Here is an 18,317-nt window from a genome sequence, read left to right as displayed (position 1 = left end):
CAATAAAGACAGCTGCCTCCCAAATCACAAAACTCAGCTTTCAGTAAGAAAATATCAAAGGTGATGCAAGCCCAGGGAGGCAGCAAAGGCACAGTGCCTGCAGGGTTATCCACGGGTGACTGTGACAGCCTGCAGAGGACAGCTAGCTCAATTTGCTTCCATACCATGAAGAAGGTACAGGCCTTGGAAACGCCATTCCCCCTCCTCCAAGAATCTGCTTGAATCAAATCACTGCTGTGGAACAAACCAAACTAGCTCATATGCAGTGTGAGGCAGGGGAGCAAGACCCAAGAACAAAGCAATGCAAGTTTAACAATGGATTAAACCTGCACAGGTAAAGGATTTTAACATGCACAAGTGTTAAACTCATTCTTTCCTGTTCCCATGGCATATACTCTGTTCAAACAACTACACCATGTTACTAACAAAATCACCCTACACAGTTAATACTGTATGTATATAAATAATTTTTAATTTTTGAAAAAGAAAAAAGATAGTGACTAAATAACCCACAACAAACCATCCCTTTCCCCAAGTCAAAGCTGATTTTATTTGCCTTTCTTCATTTTTGCAGTCTTTTCTTTCCGCTTCTTCACATGCTTTGGGACTTTGGTTTTTCGCTTCTCTCTCTGGGCTTCTTTAACCATCTTTTTCCTTTCCTATAAAGGATCAAAAACCATTCATTTAAAGCCAGAAGGAATGAGACATTTTGAGCAGGTCAATCAACTGTTATGTTAACAAGTAAATTAACACACCACATAAACATGAAGGAAGAAATAAAAATGAAAAAAAAAACCCAAAAAACAATAGTAATGGTGAGGGGAAAGGAAAAAGGAAGTATGGGTCGGGCATGGAGCTAAGAGCTGCACACTGGTAATGACAAGGCAAAATTCATATTAGTTAAAACCTGAGTTTCATGCCACCTTTGAAGAAAGGGAACTAGAGGCACTCTTAACTCACGCTATTTACACCTAAGATTACAACAGGGTGCCTGATCTAGGCTTGCTGCTACCCACAGGGCTACTGTAAGCATGTGTTCCTATATGTCCTGCAAAAATACTGGCGCAGTAACTGCTGGTAACTCAGAGCAAGCTCATCATCAAGACTGACAAGAAAGGGTGCTATGCTACTGAGTACACTGTCATTTGTGCCAGACAGTGGAAAAGCTACACTCAACTGGAAAACAAAGTCAGCATAATGGGGTGGGAGGTGAAAGTAATTGCTGTTAATCAGTTGTTCAACCTACAGCTGAACACCAGGTTACCAAAAACCTCATCTTACACAAAAAGAGGTCCAAATGAAAACCTATCCATAAGGATGAGAAGTGACCAAGACTTCCACGCTTCACACCTGAAAGGCAGCAGCTCTAGACTGGGAGAAGGTGTGCAGCAGAGCACTGCTATTTTATTTTTCAGATACAGAATGTATTCTCTTACCTTTCCTAGCAAGAAAAACCTAACAAGCAAAACCCCATATCTTTAACCCCTTAAGCCCAGTAAGTTTCATCCTTCTTTTGCACAGCACCCAAAAGGCTGGCAGAAGGTTCTCACCCATGGGTGATACTCCGCAGAAAAGCCTCACCAAAACAGAGCATACCTGTTCTGCAGTTTGGAAAACAAAACTTTAAAAAAAAAACAACCCCAAACCATAATCCCTTTGCATGACTGTGTTACATCTCTTGCCCACAGCAAAGCTAGCCACTCTGTACTAATAGTACTGCAAAAGCCACCGTGGTACAAACATTGTCACCAGTTCTATAGATCAAACGATCTCAGTTCCCTTGGCAAAAGGAGGTTAATCAGGGACCACGACCACAAACCTGAACACCAAAGCCTGAAAGAGTAGCCAGAGGCACTGAAGAGCTACCCAGGCTTCACTAAATTCTGCTCTGCGTAGCCTTAGAATTCCCTGCTGAGATCTCTCTTCTAGCTCTATGTTACATGTTCCTCTACATAAAATCACCATTAATAAAGCAACGATAATGAAATTCACTTTCTCCACAACAGGAAAAGTCCATAGCTTGTTTTGGACAAGAAATAGCAAGAACAATTCCTGGCCAGCTGACCTTTTTGTCCATGCTAACTTCAGCAGGTTTATCTTTGGGATGTACAGATTCTTTACAGCCCATATCAGAGTCCTCTGAGCTGCCATCATCATCGTCAGAGTCCGTTTCTGAGTCATCTGCCTTATTTTCAAGAAGTGCAGGAATCTGCAAGATATATCAAGAGAGAATTATATCAAACCAAAACAAAGAAGCCTAATGACAAGAGACACACACACATATATATAAAGCAAAACAATCTGCTGCAAAAAAACCCTTGAGCAAGCTTGTGCCACATCCTTTACTACAGCCATCACTGAGTCTCATGAAAAAGAATGAGAAGCAGGTTAATCCAAACTAAGAACAAGGAATCTAGAATATACAACAGGATTTTTTTTTTCCAAACTCATTTCCATTAAGTTAACCAGTGATTTGCTAACATATGTGGAAGCCAATTTTTAATTATACTTGGATCATACCCAGATCTCCCTTGGGTGCACTGTATGGAGGCTTTATTGCAAACATAAATATCTAGACAGGAAAAGTTGCTTGCTCTTAAACAAGCCTGGAGACTGATGCCATCCATATTTATATTTCCATTTTAAAATAGAGTCTACACCACTGCTAGGTAACCTTTACAAAGTAAGGAGGGGGAATCCACATAGGGCTTTTGCTTTGAATTACACTGCTACAGACTGATCTGTGCCCAGCTTCTTAACCAATGTACTTAACAGAAGTGTCACTGGCAAGTAATTTAAATATAGTAAGCCATAATATCTTATGATTGTTCTTTACACAATAATTACAACAAAGCTACCATGAACATAACAAAACTTGCAGTCATGCTACAATTTAAATCAATTACATTTTCCATAATTGGAAAACAGCTTCCCTCCTTTCCACCTTCACTTTAGAGATCATGGCCATAGCAAGGCTTATCATTTCATGCTAAAGCAACCCAGTATCAGCCACAGTGAAGGGAAGCAATTCATGTGGTGGGCAGACACACTGTCGTGCCAGACCCACTCCAGACACAAATGGTCACTCTGCAGACAAGAGGCTTCTTTCACAGTGTCAGCTGCGAGATGAGGCATTCTCTGTACTCCTTATAAGTGCTTTTCTGCAAATGGCTAAAATGAAGGATTTCAAAAAGACCCTCGCACCTTCTGAACACCAGACAAATCCTTCTTCAGTCCTGTCACAGTCTGGTAGAGAATCTACACCCAGGGAGAGAGAAAGAAAATTACGTTATCGAAATATGAATCTTTAATCTTTGTGCCCAGAAAAAATTATCTCAAAAACAAAAACAAAAACCAACCCAAAAAACCCAAACCACCCACCAGGAAAGTACCCACAATGTTAGCATTAGTACTAACCAGACGATTTTAAAGTATGACACTAGATTCAGTACTCCACGCCTTGGTAACAAGGCTTCTGTTTTTGTTTGTTGCTATCAGTTTCCAGAAAGAATAATTCACATTCTCTTCTTTTTTGCAGTGCCTCAGCATGTCTACTCACATTATCTTGCTGAACATTCAATGCCATATCCTCTTCTTTCAATTTCATCATTATATCCACATCTCTCTCATAGTTTTTAACTTCAGTCAAAGTTCGAGGTATGTAAGCCTTCTTAAACACCTAGTAGAGTGAAAGGAAACACACACTTACTAATTTACATATAGATTCATTATGTTCTTCCTTCCTAATTATGCATCCTTAAGAGAATAATCATGAAGGATTTCATGGCTCAGAGAAACTAAAAATGAACACAGCAGTCATCTACATCTACTGCATTTGAACTACAGCTTATTTTTTTTTTTTTTTTTCAGGAGCAGACTTAACATGCAATCTACACATTATTGATAGATCATGACTGGTAAGACTCCTTCCTTAGCATGACCACCACCAGGCCACTTATAAACTTCTCCAGTCCTTCCAACTTCCTCTTAACCTATTTGAGTCCTAAGGTTCTGTATTCTAATGATTTTTTCTTAATGTTTTTATTGTGATGTTTACAATGCCTTCAGGAGGCAACTCCATTAAAACACACTGTTACAACTTCATCTCTTCATATAATAATCCCTGCTTCAACCTATAGTCCAACTCAAAAAAGGTTCCTGCAGCAGTGTACGACAGTAAAACCCAAATGCAGTATCAATACCACACTTAAAATTTGTCATGTGGTCTTTCTGAAACAGCCCTCCAGCAAACTTAAGTCACTAGCAGCTCAGAGAGAAGTATTTTGCTTCTTTTCCATGGTATCAGTACAATCCCAGTACCAATTCAGTACACTTTATAATCAGAACTGCTAGCTCAAGTGTTGAGCAGAGGCCCCGAGCTCCACAGAGCTTCCCATTGATCAGCTCTATTCTTCTGTGAAGGAAGTGACACAAAATAGCCATGGTCACATAAGAAGTCTAAGAGAAATAAACTGAACTTAGATGCTACTAAATCATCTCTTTGACAGGTCAGTACCTTTATATAAGCAAAGGAGTAATTGGTTTGCCGAAGATGGACTTGCAACAAAACACTAGCATCTAACCCTATAGCTCAGAAGCTGCATGCTGAGGATATCTTAGGAAACAAACAAACAAACAAAATCTTTCCTCGGCTAAGCTTGAGCCAGAAGCAGTTAGTAAAACCGGTGGAGCTTCAAGAGAAAAAGAAAAGCCTTTGATAAATCAAGTAGAATTGACTCCAAAGATAAACACTGTGTGAACAAATACGTTCTCACTGATACAAATTCTGCTCAACACAGAGCTGTTTTTTTGTTTTGGTTTGTTTATTTTTTTGTTTCTTTGTTTTCTTTTTAAACTCTTTTGGAACAGAGAGATAAGACTCAGAGAAATTATTTTATCTTTACAACAAGCCCTTCCAGAATGTTAGCAGTTTTCTGTAATGGACTTGAAATGGCTTCATTTAATGTAAAAACAAGGGAGAGAAACAGCATGTGGAAGAACTGAATTAGACTGTGACTAGAGCTAGAAGGACAATTTGGTCAATGTAGGTATCCATATATCATGTGTATTCCCCTGCTGCTGCATCACTGGTCCAAAAGCAGTGGCATAATCACATCTCTCCACTATTTTTTTTGTTAATTGAACCTGAACTGGAAGATACATCAAGGGACCTAGCTACAAGCAAACATACTGGTTTAGGAAATGAAGCATTTGCCTTCTAACACCTTACCACTGGATAAATAAAACAGAACACTCTTCACTGTTTAGAAGAGGTGAGGTTAATACTAATTTTATTGTTGGAACAAAAATCCTCACTTACTTCTTCATCCACTTTATCTTGACTGGATCTTTCCTCCTCTGTTCTTTTTGATGCTATTTCCATTGCCTAAAGAAATAGAAAACAATACAAAGTTATTACTCTTCAAAATCACATCACTTAATCCAACTAACCTTTCCCATTTGTGCTTCTTCCTGTATTTCACACTGTCACAGAATCACAGACTGGTTGAGGTTGGAAGGGACCTCTGAAGGTCATCTAGTCCCACCACCCTGCCAAAGCAGGGACTCCTGGAGCACATCAACCAGCATTTTGTCCAGACAGTTTTTTAATATCTCCAGGGAGGGAGATTGCACAGCTTCTCTGGGCAACCTGTTCCAGGGCTCAGTCACCCTCACAGTAAAGAAGTTCTTCCTTATGTTCAGGTGGAACTTCCTATGCTGCAGTTTATGCCCGTTGCCTCTCATCCTGTTGTTGGCTGCCAATGAGAAGAGTCTGGTCCCTCCTCTAGACTCTCTCCCTTTAGATATTTATAAACATCAATCAGATCCCCTCTGAGTCGTCTTTTCTCCAGGCTGAACAGGCCCAGCTCCCTCAGCCTTTCCTCATATGAAAGATGCTCCAGTCCTTTAATCACCTTAGTCACCCTTCGCTGGACACACTCCAGGAGTTCCGTGCCCTTCCTGTACTGGGGAGCCCAGAACTGGACACAATACTCCAGGTGCGGCCTCAACTCACAAATACTCCAGCTTTCTCTGTGGCAAAACCTTGAGTGACATCTTATGGTAACTGACATTTCTGCAAGGCACACTTACAACCAGAGATCTGTTTCATTAAGAGTGGAAAAACTCACGTGTTGCTCCTTCCAGACCAAGTTAGGTCAGGCCCAGCAGGACCACAGGAGGTGACAGCACAAGGAGAATACTGTCAGCGGTGCTCAGTTCTGGAACTTGGCTCTTCTCACACACATTGAGCAAGCCAGAGGAGCACAACTCAGAGGAACCACATAGCACAGCTCTGTCCCATCCAACCTCCAATACGACAGAAAGTACATAACATCTGGAAATCCCCATGCTGTACTGGTATTTGGAACACACTCAGTCTGTGCCTCATGGTCTTGACCAGGAATGACACACCAAATCTCCACTCTGATCTTGGCATATGGGGCCCCCATTTCTCTTGTATTAACCTAAAAAGTTTGTTTTTGGTTTTTTTTTCCCCATGTCCCTTTTTAAAGAAACATCTAACTGGGAGCAGAGGACTGGCAGCTAGAGATTAAATACGTGGGTGCTGCTAGCAGCACTGACTAAGTTTACCTCCTCCTAGAATCAACGTGTTTTGCCAGCCACTATATGTGGCTATCAAGACCATGCACCTTGGGTAATTCCCTTCCTCCCTCAGCCTACCCTGCTGAAACCTCCATGCCTAATCCCATTCTCTATATAAGCATGATTTCTACAGAGCTTCTCCTGGCCAAAAAGAAAGGACTAATCTAAAGCATCTTGTCTTTAGCAGCACCTGAAACAGACATTTGAGCTTTCATAAATAAACTTTTTGAGAAAACACAGAATGAAAGGGTTGTCACCCTACAATGACATAAATGGAAAAAACTGGTATGCATTTCTGAAGTGCTGGCATAACAATGTCATGTACCAGCTTCCTTCAATAGCAGGATGTAGAGTAAATGAGATGCAGGAGCTTGAATTAGATCTGCTCTTACTGTTCGAGTCTTCCTACATAAACAACAAGGTCATGAAGTCTTACCTTCAACAGATAGTCATCAATGTTCTCGCTTGTGATAGAAGGATCAGTAATAAACTCAAACAGCTCCCTCACAGTCATCACCGCAACATTGTGCTTCTGGAAAAAGTCTACCAGGAAGCAAGGGAAGAGACAAAAACCTGAGTAATTATGTGTAACGTACACAGCCGTGATGTTAAAGTGACAGCTACAGCAAGCCAACAGCCCTGATGACTTGGGAAAGTCTCAGCAGTATGTACTCCATCGTAATGGGTTTACTTATCAGATGACTCTTGGCCCTCTGAAATAAAACTCTTCATCTTCCAGATGCAACAAATACTGAGAGGAGAATAAAACTGAATAAAAATAAAAGTCAGATACATTTCAGCAGGAGCCAGACTTAACAGAGTAGGGGCTAAGAAGTAAACAATTTAAGACAGGTGTAGTATTTGTAATGACTAAGATGAAAAATATATTTTAAAAAAAAAAAGGAATGTAGACCTCAAACTTTTGCCAAAGAGAAACAGAAGTATCCACTGAGACACAGTACAGCCTAATTAGGAAGGCACATTAACATATTAAAACTTCCTCAGTACTACTCAGAATTGGTTTCTTGAGTCAAGTATAACCAAATTTGGAGGCTGCACTTCTGTACTGAAAAAAAAAGCGAAGATACTGAAGACTGCTTAATAAGTGTTTCCTACTAAAGTTCTCAGGATATCTCTCACCATGAGAAATTAATCATAGAAAGAATTAAAAAAAAATTGTTTGGACGTAGCTTCTGCCTGTGGAACCAGAAGTCTTTGCAATGATCACAGCTAGGGCAGAGCATATACTGAGGTGTCTCTCAGAGTCTCTGTAGGATGATTACATGGAGAAAGTTGCAGTGATGGAAAACAAGCAAAACACAACACACCAAACCGCTGCAACTCACTGTAGCATTAGAATGTCTAGGGAGAGCAAGCCAAAAGACGTGAAAAAGGAGCAAGGGTGTAAGCATCCGAGTTGGAAGTGAGTTATTAGAAATCCATGAACAGAAAAGGAGCAAGGGAAAACCAGTGTACTGGGTATCAACAAATACACAGCATCAAAATACACATAATTATTTTTCCACAGACTTTCAAGAGTCTCTGTAAAATTAGAAAAAAGTCAATCTGAAAAGAAAAGCAGCCTGCAGTGATGGATTTCTTGTCCTTAGAAAAACAGCCCACCAGGAGGTGTGTGTCTGTAAACACAACATGTATACTCACACGTGAAGACCACATTTTTCAAGAGAAAAATACCATAAAGGTACCTTGTTTATCAAAATACTGTAACAAGTGATAGTAGCTCTAATAAATTATTCTATGCCCTGATCCTCTCAGCTGACCTGGACGAGTAAGCACAGGGAACTTCATAACTTCACAAAACATGGTAACTTCCAGTCAGCTGAGGAATTCCAGATGTGGATTCCATTCACAGAGAAAACACATCAGTATGCCTATACATCCTTTAAGCAAGGGAAGCTAAGACTGGTGTGGGTACTGCTGCAGACTGGGACTGCTCTCTAATTAGTCTGGGACTGATCTCAGATCTACCATCAATCTGAGATTCAGCCAGATGACTCGTTTCAGACAGATATTTCTAGCAAAATTAGAAAGCTACACTCTTCTGAACTCAGTACGCTACAGCACCCCCTGAGGAAGCCATGAGAACCTAGGAGAGGGAGCATTTTAACACAAGTCTGACAGCTTCTACAGTTAGTTAAATCTGAAAGAACACAGGTGAAGACAGTTCATCTTCCTAAATAAAACAGCTATCAGAACAAGAGTTGAAGTGCAGCCCACCCACCATTAACGTTGGCACAATCTTTTCGCAGGAACTCCAGCGCGTGTGGGTGGTCGTGCTCCACGGCCTGAGACACATCAATGATGTACACGTCCCCGCTGTGGTACCTGCAAACACACACACACACAGCTCTGATAACTCCATCACTGTTACAAGGGAGATCACTGAGGGGCAGGAAACAAAATGTGCTTCCAACTCAAGAACCAGCAAACAATCTTAACAGATTTCTCTGGCATATACCTCGTGTATTAGGGCCAGAGTGGGTTTTTTGGATCAATCCTTTTCTTCTTTTACATAGGCTGTATTATTAAACTTTAAAGAAATAGTCTTCTCATGAACATAAAAAAGCAGTGTTATGGGTGGGGTGAAGAAAAAACCCAACAACACAACAAAAAACAACCTTATTAATTTGTTCTCTACTTCTGGTTTTGTTTGTGAGGAGTTTTTGTTTGGGTTTTTTTTCTTTGTGTTTGTTTTTAAACAGAGAAAGCTCAGATCTAGGTTAAAAGCTACATAATAAATTATGTGAGTTACAAAACCCAGTCACAAAAAGAACCCCACCCTCCCTTAAAGGTAGATTAGTACTCTCACAGAGAGGTTGCCAATGCATCTATTTTAGATGTCACAATTCAGAGCAAAGTTTAAAAACATACAACATATTAAATTCACTGAGATCCGCGTGAACAAGTCTGGCATCTTGGTACATTCTTCTCATGTACTGGATGATTTGCAGGTACAGCTCCCGGACTTTGGAGTCAGATAACTGAGCATTCTTTAGCAGAGGAGCAGGCCTTGAAATTACAACACAAATAAAGTGAATACTTTTTCTTTCTTCACATCAGCTGCAAATGCTTTAACTGCTGCACTTGATCCTTCTGCTCACTCAGTGTGTCAATCAAGTCAGCATGAGCAGCTAAGCGCACGGAGCCAGCACGAGGCGCAGCAAAGCTTGATATATGCTTGCCAAAAAAACTGGAGCTCCATTTCCAATGTAAACTAATTTGGACCACGCTACATTAATGTTTGTGCTACAAAACAATGAGGTATCCTCATGTATGATCAGCAAGCCTTTCCAGCCTTAATCTCTGGTTAAGCCACTTTATGGATTCATTTGACACACAACTGAGGCTTCAGAATCATGCAGACTGTCTAAAGCAGTAGCTGGCAAATGTCTGGGTATTCTACACATCACACATGCCTGTAAGAGTAACACATTAATTTTACAGGCCTAAAGTAATAATAGGTAAATTCAGAGGGTTGGTTTGTTGGTTTTTAATAAAAAATTGTTGAAAGCTAATAATAATAATTAAAAAAAAAAATCTATTTTCTAAGGATACCTACCTATCACCTTTACCAATAAAGCCCATGACAAGTACATGACTTCTCAGCATAATTGGCTCTGGGCAAGGTATCTGGGCTGTATTCAACCTGCAACACAGGAACAAAACCACAAAAAGTAAAACCAAACTATTATTTGCATTGCACTAGTGCCTGTAAGAGCTGTGTTGCTTTAAACATAATACACAGTAAGAGCTCCTCTACTCAGGAAACTCTCACTTGTGAAGAGCAACCAGGAAATGAATATGAAAAGCCACAACCATTCTGGCTCTGACCGTTCTCTAAGCATTCCTCTGTTGGACAAAGAATTTTTACACAATTCAGGTTAATCCTAGATTAACCTATATCACACAGTGTGCTGTTACTCAGCAGCATTTATTTCTAGCTTTTCCTCACTTTTCAGTCACATCTGACAGAGGATTTAGGCATTGAAGAGCTGAGAGCATGAAAAGCAAGACAAAAGAGTATCTTTATTCCTCCCTTCCCTTTCTTTTCTCTCCCACAGGGAAGCTTAAGACACTTTCCTGAATACTCCAGAGACCCTAAAAGGTAGTGATAGCCACAGTCTAACAATAGGAGAGTACCTCCTATAAATGTAAAGTTTCATCTACCTTTCCATGCTGAAATAAAAACTGGAAGAATCACCTTATTAAATTCCTCATTTCTTTTTCAGCCCAGGTCTTCACCATTTTTCTTGGGTTGCCTTTGCAATATCCATGACGAAATCTTTAAATAATGAAATAAAAAACAACAGGGACTCTTAGCCAATCAATGCAGTATTAGCACTGGTGATTTTATCACCTCTCAAACAACACCTCTTCCCCAGTAAAGCCAGGCAACAGTCCAACTTACCTGAATTCACCACTCACGTACTTATCCCGATCTTTAAACATCAGAATAGAGGTTTTGTAAATCTTTATTGCTCTGTTCTCTCCATTCGCAGTACTGGCATGATATACATTAGCCTGGCAGATTATGAAGGGAAAAAACAATATTAAAGAAAAACTCTTTAAACCAACATAATCTTCTCTCTTCTTCTCTTTCTGGCACCTGGAAAAAGACCCAATAAAAAGATCTGATCTCACCCCAGCCCCTACGTGGCACCCAGCTGAGCAAGCCTGCACACAAGGGCAATTTATTTTCCTACCAGAGGCAGCTTATGGGAAGTACAGAAGACTGGGTAGGGGTGTGACAGTGCATACAGGACAAAAAAAACAATGCACAAGAGAACTCCAACTCATCTGCATTCGGGAGAGTGAAACAAGTCCTTGTGTGAAGGGTTAATTTGAGTCTGTGCACTATTTAGGCCCTAAAGCATGGCTCAAATATCTCCCGTTGACATCTCTACACAGGGTGACAGTATGCCTTTAATTGGCATCCAAGGACTTGGAAGACAACCAGGATCTAGGCTTTCTAAATCAGATTTATTAATTTACTCAGAAATTTGTGGTCTGGTTTTAATTATCTGCAATATTACTTGATAATAACAGCATGCAAACATGCTAATTTTGTAAAAGCAATGAAGGTTTAACAGTATTTTAAACACAATTTTGTTACACCATTTAGATACTCCCATGTCTGCCGATGTGTGGAGCTGGTCTGATCTGCATGGAGGAGTCTCACATGAAGAAAGAACTCCCTAGGTTTGTATGTTTTTTCAGACACTGTTTAATATTGTGTGTACATATACCCTTTCCAAAAATTTCAGTTGTAAAAACAATTAACAAGATCCACAAATTTAAGATAACATTTAAGCATTCTGAGAAATCCTTCATGTTTGGTTAAACTTGTTTCCTTTAACATAAATTGCATTTTATCCTAAGGTAACTTCCTACCAATCAAGCAACAGACAAAAAAGAAGTACTAAACCCAAATATTTCAATACATCTTCTAAGCACCATAAGCTTCCACCCAGTTTGCTGAGAAAGAGTATCATGCCATGTGTAATAAAGCTTACTTCTTTCCCTGTGCTGATGCAGCCATTGATTTCTGATATGACACCTCTAGTGAGCATCTTGAACAGAATCATTCGGGTCCTTGGATCCAACACCTCAAATGTAACACAGAAAAGTCAGCACAATTGCAATCTGTGAAGAGGACAAAACCCAGTGACACAGTCCAGCCTTAGTACCATATTAAAGGACCCACAAAATCAGACTATTCTTAAGGATCAAATGATAATCCAAACAGTAACCACTCAGAATTTTGCTGTGATTCTAGAACAATACTTCACTTTTTCTTTCAACACAATTACTTTTTTTTTTTTTTAGCAAAGTGTATGTCCTTGAGCTAGCTCTAGAAGAGAGATAACAGAATTATTTCCCACCCACAGTTGCATTAAATCTGTTAAAATAAGGTTTCTCTTGAGACAGAGCAATCATAACTGAAAGGCTATGCAGCCTTGGGCCAGGAATAGTTCAGCCTTGCTAAAGAAGGAAAAAAAAGCAAACAGCATATTTCTTATTGTTCTTTGGAACTTTAATAAAAACTTCAGATGGAATTCTGCATTGCATATATGATCAAACCACAATGCTATGGACAAAAATGAGCTCCAAAATGTTTACAGAAGTAAGTACAACCTTCAGACAAGAAAGAAACAAAGAAACAACAGGTCTCTCCGGGATAACAAGGGAAACAGCATTCCAAGGTAAAACTCTGTTCCTACAGTATCTGTTCTATCATTGATTGAAAAAATTACACACTATTTGTTCCAATCAAAAGAGAAATTTGATGCATTAAGGACTCACCTGTTCTACTGTTGCTCTGTCTGACTTATCTTTGACTCGGTACCTAGCAGAAGTGAAAATAAAATTATCTAATCCCACACATGGACTCGGTACTTTTAACAGAATAAACGTGACATTCTGTGTCAAAGAGAATACGACAGCCTCAAGAAGTAAGGCTTTTGGTTTCTACAAAAAGTAAAGGTTTCTCCCACAGGCAGACAAAAAAAAAAGAAAAAAACCCAAACTATAAACATCAGTGCCCTTCACTTTTACAGTATTTTCTTGCCTCCACTGAATTATGTGCACTCAGAAAAAAACAATACGTGTTGTAACAGCTTGGGGCTATAAAGTGCAGGCTTAAAAAAGATATATTATTTTTTTAAAAAAAGATACTTCTCCTCACCAAATCATCAGGTGGAACCTTCAAAAGGCTTCCAGTATTTTATTCTAGCCCAAATGCTTAAGGACCTCTGTTTAGAAAAAAAGAGTACCAAAGATAAAATAAGTCTTTTGGTAGTGGATTCACACCCGTCACTTCCATCTTACTCCACTGATACATCAGATGTGCTGCCAGCAGCAGTGACAGAAGCATCAAAACTTTGGAATGATTTATGCAACTGATCTGGAAACCAAGAAGTTTAAGATCAGAAAGTAAACTGCATGCAAACTATTTACAAATTTTGGTTTTCTTAATAAATTTATTGAAAACTCAGGATCACTATGAAATAGGCAACTACTCTTCTGGGTTCAGATTAAAGTAGAACCAGGAGTAATACTCACATGTCTGCTTCCTTCTGCCTGGACTTCTCTGTGACTCGGTTTATAACAGAGTCATCAAAATTAAGCTTATCTGAAAAACACATAACAAATTAAAAAAAAAAAAATCAAAGAAGTTTCCTATGGCTGGAATTGCCCCTGCAATTCTGCTGCCATCCAGTATTATAGAATGGTTTGGGTTGGAAGGGACCTTAAAGATCATCCAGTTCCAACCCCCCTGCCATCAGCAGGGACACCTTCCACTAGACCAGGTTGCTCAAAGCCTCATCCAATCTGGCCTTGAACACTTCCAGGGAGGGGACAGCCACAGCTTCTCTGGGCAACCTGGGCCAGTGTCTGACCACCCTCACAGCAAAGAATTTCTTCCTAATATCTAATCTAAACCCATCCTCTTCCAGTTTAAAGCCATTGCCCCTTGTTCTAACACTCCCTGCCTTTGACAAAAGTCCCTCCCCAGCCTTCCTGGAGCCCCTTCAGGTACTGGGAGGCCACTAGAAGGTCTCCCAGGAGCCTTCTCTTCTCCAGGCTGAACAGCCCCAACTCTTTCAGCCTGTCCTCACAGGAGAGGTGCTCCAGCCCTCGAATCACTCTTGTGGCCTCCTCTGGACTGGCTCCAGTAGGTCCATGTCCTTCTTACGTTGGGGTCCCCAGAACTGGAACAAGCACTGCAGGTGGGGTCTCACCAGAACAGAGTAAAGAGGCAGAATCCCCTCCCTCGACCTGCTTGCCACACTTCTCTTGATACAGCCCAGGATATGGTTGGCCTTCTGGGCTGCAAGCTCACATTGCTGGCTCATGTTGAGCTTCTTGTCCACCAGCACCCCAATATGCCACAACACAACGTTCAAACACAGCTGAAGCTCTTCATAACAATCCCATAAGCTTAGTGCTCTACTATGGCTACATTTCAAGGACTATAAGGTAACAACACTGGGAGTGAGGCAGTCCCACTGACCTGGAGATGTAATGCCATCCAGAAGTAATGTCTCCTGGATGACATCTCACCATTAAATCTGTCCACCATTCTCTTATCACAGCCAAATGCCATTTTTCTGAACAGAATAAGCAACCGACTCTAGGATTCTCTCTTCATTATGCCTTTAATATGGTGTTTGATTAACTGCTAAATGCATAAGAGCTCCTGTATTTGGCTACATACAGCACTCCTTCCATTGTATAGTCAACATCAAACTACACTGGTTAGGACAGCAGCCACTTTGCTCATCACAGAAACTCTACCCCTGTGAGATAGCTGCTCCATAAGGTACCACCCTAATACTACAGGGGACTGCAATCATCTACAGAATTTAGCTGTGGCAGCAGCTTTGAGAATGACCAACATCCACGGAACAGAGAGTTGATACCCTCCCTCCAACCAAACAGCTTGCTCCCAGAGAAGTGAGGGAAGAAATACCTTAACTCCACGTGGTGTGGAGAAGTCAAGGGGAAGGGGAGAAACCACAAACAAACAAAAAAAGCATCCATAAAAACCAAACCACCAGACCTGTGGCTCTGAAGGGGGAGAGAAAGGGGTAGACAACTGGTTAATGGAGACTAAAGGCACCTTCAAGTACGGAAAAGCCATTTTTTAATCTGTCTGGCAACAGTTAACAGCCATTCCAGTGAGTTCTGGCTTAAAGTAAGCAGAATTAGTCTGAGAACATCACAGAATGGTATCTGTTTTCATAAAAGAAGACAATACAATTATACTCACCTAAATTAATTTTATGTTCAAACTTCCTTAAAGCCTTGTCTGTAGGGGTAGACATCTTTGCTGAATAGCAACTAGGAGTCTGTCTGTTTGCCTGAAACAAAGCATTTGTTAATATAAACTGCATTCTCTAGACAGCCCTTTGAAATAGACAATATCATTGGCAAAGTCAGCTCAAATGCCTGTGCTTGGAGCTATAAATGGAAACCCAGAAAGGGTGAGGAAATGGATATGGATTAAGATCAGATTTTACTTAACTCAAGAAAAGCAAATACAGGTAACAGATCAGTTAAAATTCAAAAAAGTGCCCCAACTCAAGTTTATTTTTAATCTGGGAATTGAGCTGCAAGTCTTTCATATTAACACTTTTTCTATCCATAAAAGGAAGGGAAATAGCAGACAGAAACAAGGAGGAAAAAGAAGAGAAAAAATGAGAAGGTAATGAACAGAGAAAACTTTCCAAGATTATATCTTTTCTTACGGGTAGTCTTCTCCTAACACAATATCTGAACATGATTTCACCAACGCTGGACAGCACAAACCTCTACCTAAAGCCAAAAATAAACCACCCAGGAAAAGTCCTGTGAGTTAGACATGGTATGCCCTGACCAGCAATACTCTAATTTATCTCAACTATTTTGTTATGTTGGTACCAATAAGAAAAGAAAGGTTTTGAACCTCCAGTGTCCAAGCTGAAAGGAAGAAGGGATGCTAGTTCTCACATCACATGTGCTTTTCATTCTGCACAACACCAGAGTGTCTATGCCAACAGCATACACTCTAAATTAATCCACTTTTAGCTCCTCCCTCCATCATCTATGCTTTCTTTTGCTGCCTTCACTATTAGTCCAAAACATATCCTGTTTCACCATGAGTGTGACAAGCAGGTACGGTCTCAAAATTAAATTGAAAGGATGGGTAAGATCAAAACACAGAGGACAAATACCAAAAAGTAAGTAATGTCAGTAGAGATGAGGGTGGGCAAAGAAAGAAAAGTTGAGAAAGGTAAGGAAGAGAAGGAAAACTGCAGTGACAAGGAGAACCCAGCAATAGGTTTGAGACAAGGAAATCAAGAGGAGCTCTGGCTACAATGTACACACAGCACAGCGGAGGAACAGACTCAAAGAAGGGTCTGTTTTTCCTCTCAAGGAAAAATTTCCATTTGCATTTATGCTGAACATAACAGCAGCAAAGAACAACGGCTCCAGGTTAGTCCCATCTGCTCTCGGGCACCCTTGACGCTCACAAAATAACCTAGAATCATGGAATGGTTTGGGTTGGAAGGGACCTTAAAGATCCTCCAGTTCCAACCCCCCTGCCATCAGCAGGGACACCTTCCACTAGACCAGGTTGCTCAAAGCCTCATCCAACGTGGCCTTAAACAGTTCCAGGGAGGGGGTAGCCACAACTTCCTTGGGCAACCTGTCCCAGTGTCTGACCACCCTCACAGTGAAGAACTTCTTCCTAATATCTAATCTAAACCTCCCCTCTTTCAGCTTAAAGCCATTTCCCCTTGTTTTGTCATTAACTGCCCTTGACCTTCAACATACCTGTGGATTGCATCCACCAGCAGCACTGTGTCGCTTCCTGAGTATTCCCATCTCATCATCCCAGTCCCAATCTTCATCTTCCTCTTCATCATCATTGTCATCATCACCATCTGCTTCCTCCGTCTTCACCTCTTCACACACGACGCACGACTGGCAGTTCTCGGTGACCTCACCTTCTTTAACCGTTTCTGTCTCCTGTGCAAATTCACTTCAAACACAGATGTTTATGTAACTATAAATGATTGTTACAGTCATCAAAACTTCAATAAGCTTATCCCAACAAATCATTTAACAAGGTTAGCTCTCCATGAGATGTTTCTCACTTCACCTGTCTTTAAGCAAGTGTGTATGAGGGACTATATTTAAATTATCTTCTTCACCACAGCACACCAGTGCTGCCTTCTAACTTAGGTCCCTCTGACGCCAATCACATGAACACACCAGATCAGGCCAGCTGGCTCCTTCACCAGAGACGAACCACTTTGCTTGCTGCCACAGCAAGTTTCCACAAGGTATCACACAAAATCTCAGCAGAGGCAGACAGGCAACCTGCTGGTAACTTAGGGCACCAGCACAACCTAGGTGAAAAAAATTAGACCTAAAAAGGAATTTGTGGGAGAAATAAACCCTTCTGACTTACTCATGTCAATGTCTGTATAATGTCACGTTCTTCTGCCAGGACAAGTATATTCCAAAGCAGATTGTCCACACATGTTTGACATTTAATTAAATAAATAGTAAATTGGAAATAAAATGGCTCCAATTCTGTGGCCCCCAGTTCTAGAGAGATAGGAAACTTCTGGAGAGAGTCCAGCGGAGGGCTACTAAAATGATTAAGGGGCTGGAGCATCTTTCTAATGAGGAAATACAGACAGCTGGGTCTGTTTAGCCTAGAAAAGAGAAGACTGAGAGGGGACCTTTTTAATACTTATAAATATCTAAAGGGTGGGTGCCAAGAGGATGGGGTCAGGCTCTTTTCAGTGGTGACCACCGATAGGACAAGGAGCAACGGCCACAAGCTGGAACACAGGAAGCTCCACTCAAACATGAGGAAAAACTTCTTTACTGTGAGGGTGTTGGAGCACTGGGACAGGCTGCCCAGAGAGGTTGTGGAGTCTCCATCTCTGGAGATGTTCAAAACCCACCTGGACATGTTCCTGTGCAACCTGCTGTAGGGAACCTGCTTTGGCAGGGGGGTTGGACTAGATGATCCCCAGAGGTCCCTTCCAACCCCACCACTCTGCCGTTCTGTGAATGCACAACAGACCATCCCTTACTCGCTCTCCCCCAAATACAAAAAGATGCAGACTCGCAACGCGACATGAAGTGTGTTTGATCCCAGAGGAACCAAAGCCATCAGCTGCCCCAAG

General features: G+C 40.9%; 1 protein-coding gene across 1 annotated transcript; it reads right to left on the bottom strand.

Moving 5' to 3' along the window:
- Window positions 1–450: 450 nt before the first annotated feature.
- On the bottom strand, window positions 451–17,151 carry RIOK1 (RIO kinase 1). The gene is made up of 16 exons (XM_010167467.2): window positions 16,948–17,151; window positions 15,401–15,491; window positions 13,690–13,759; window positions 12,931–12,973; window positions 12,141–12,233; window positions 11,036–11,148; window positions 10,829–10,909; window positions 10,187–10,273; window positions 9,499–9,636; window positions 8,849–8,952; window positions 7,043–7,149; window positions 5,321–5,386; window positions 3,560–3,679; window positions 3,205–3,258; window positions 2,066–2,209; window positions 451–659 (listed from the first exon to the last, which is right to left on the bottom strand). The coding sequence occupies exons 1-16, from the start codon at window positions 16,996–16,998 to the stop codon at window positions 549–551; spliced, it is 1,473 nt and encodes a 490-aa protein (XP_010165769.2). The 5' UTR covers window positions 16,999–17,151; the 3' UTR covers window positions 451–548.
- Window positions 17,152–18,317: the final 1,166 nt, after the last annotated feature.

The sequence above is a fragment of the Antrostomus carolinensis genome, unplaced genomic scaffold (genome assembly GCF_000700745.2).
Source record: "Antrostomus carolinensis isolate BGI_N321 unplaced genomic scaffold, ASM70074v2 scaffold725, whole genome shotgun sequence".
NCBI lineage: Eukaryota > Metazoa > Chordata > Aves > Caprimulgiformes > Caprimulgidae > Antrostomus > Antrostomus carolinensis.
The sequence above is the reverse complement of the archived record's forward strand: the minus strand, read 5'-3'. Positions and strand labels throughout refer to the sequence as shown.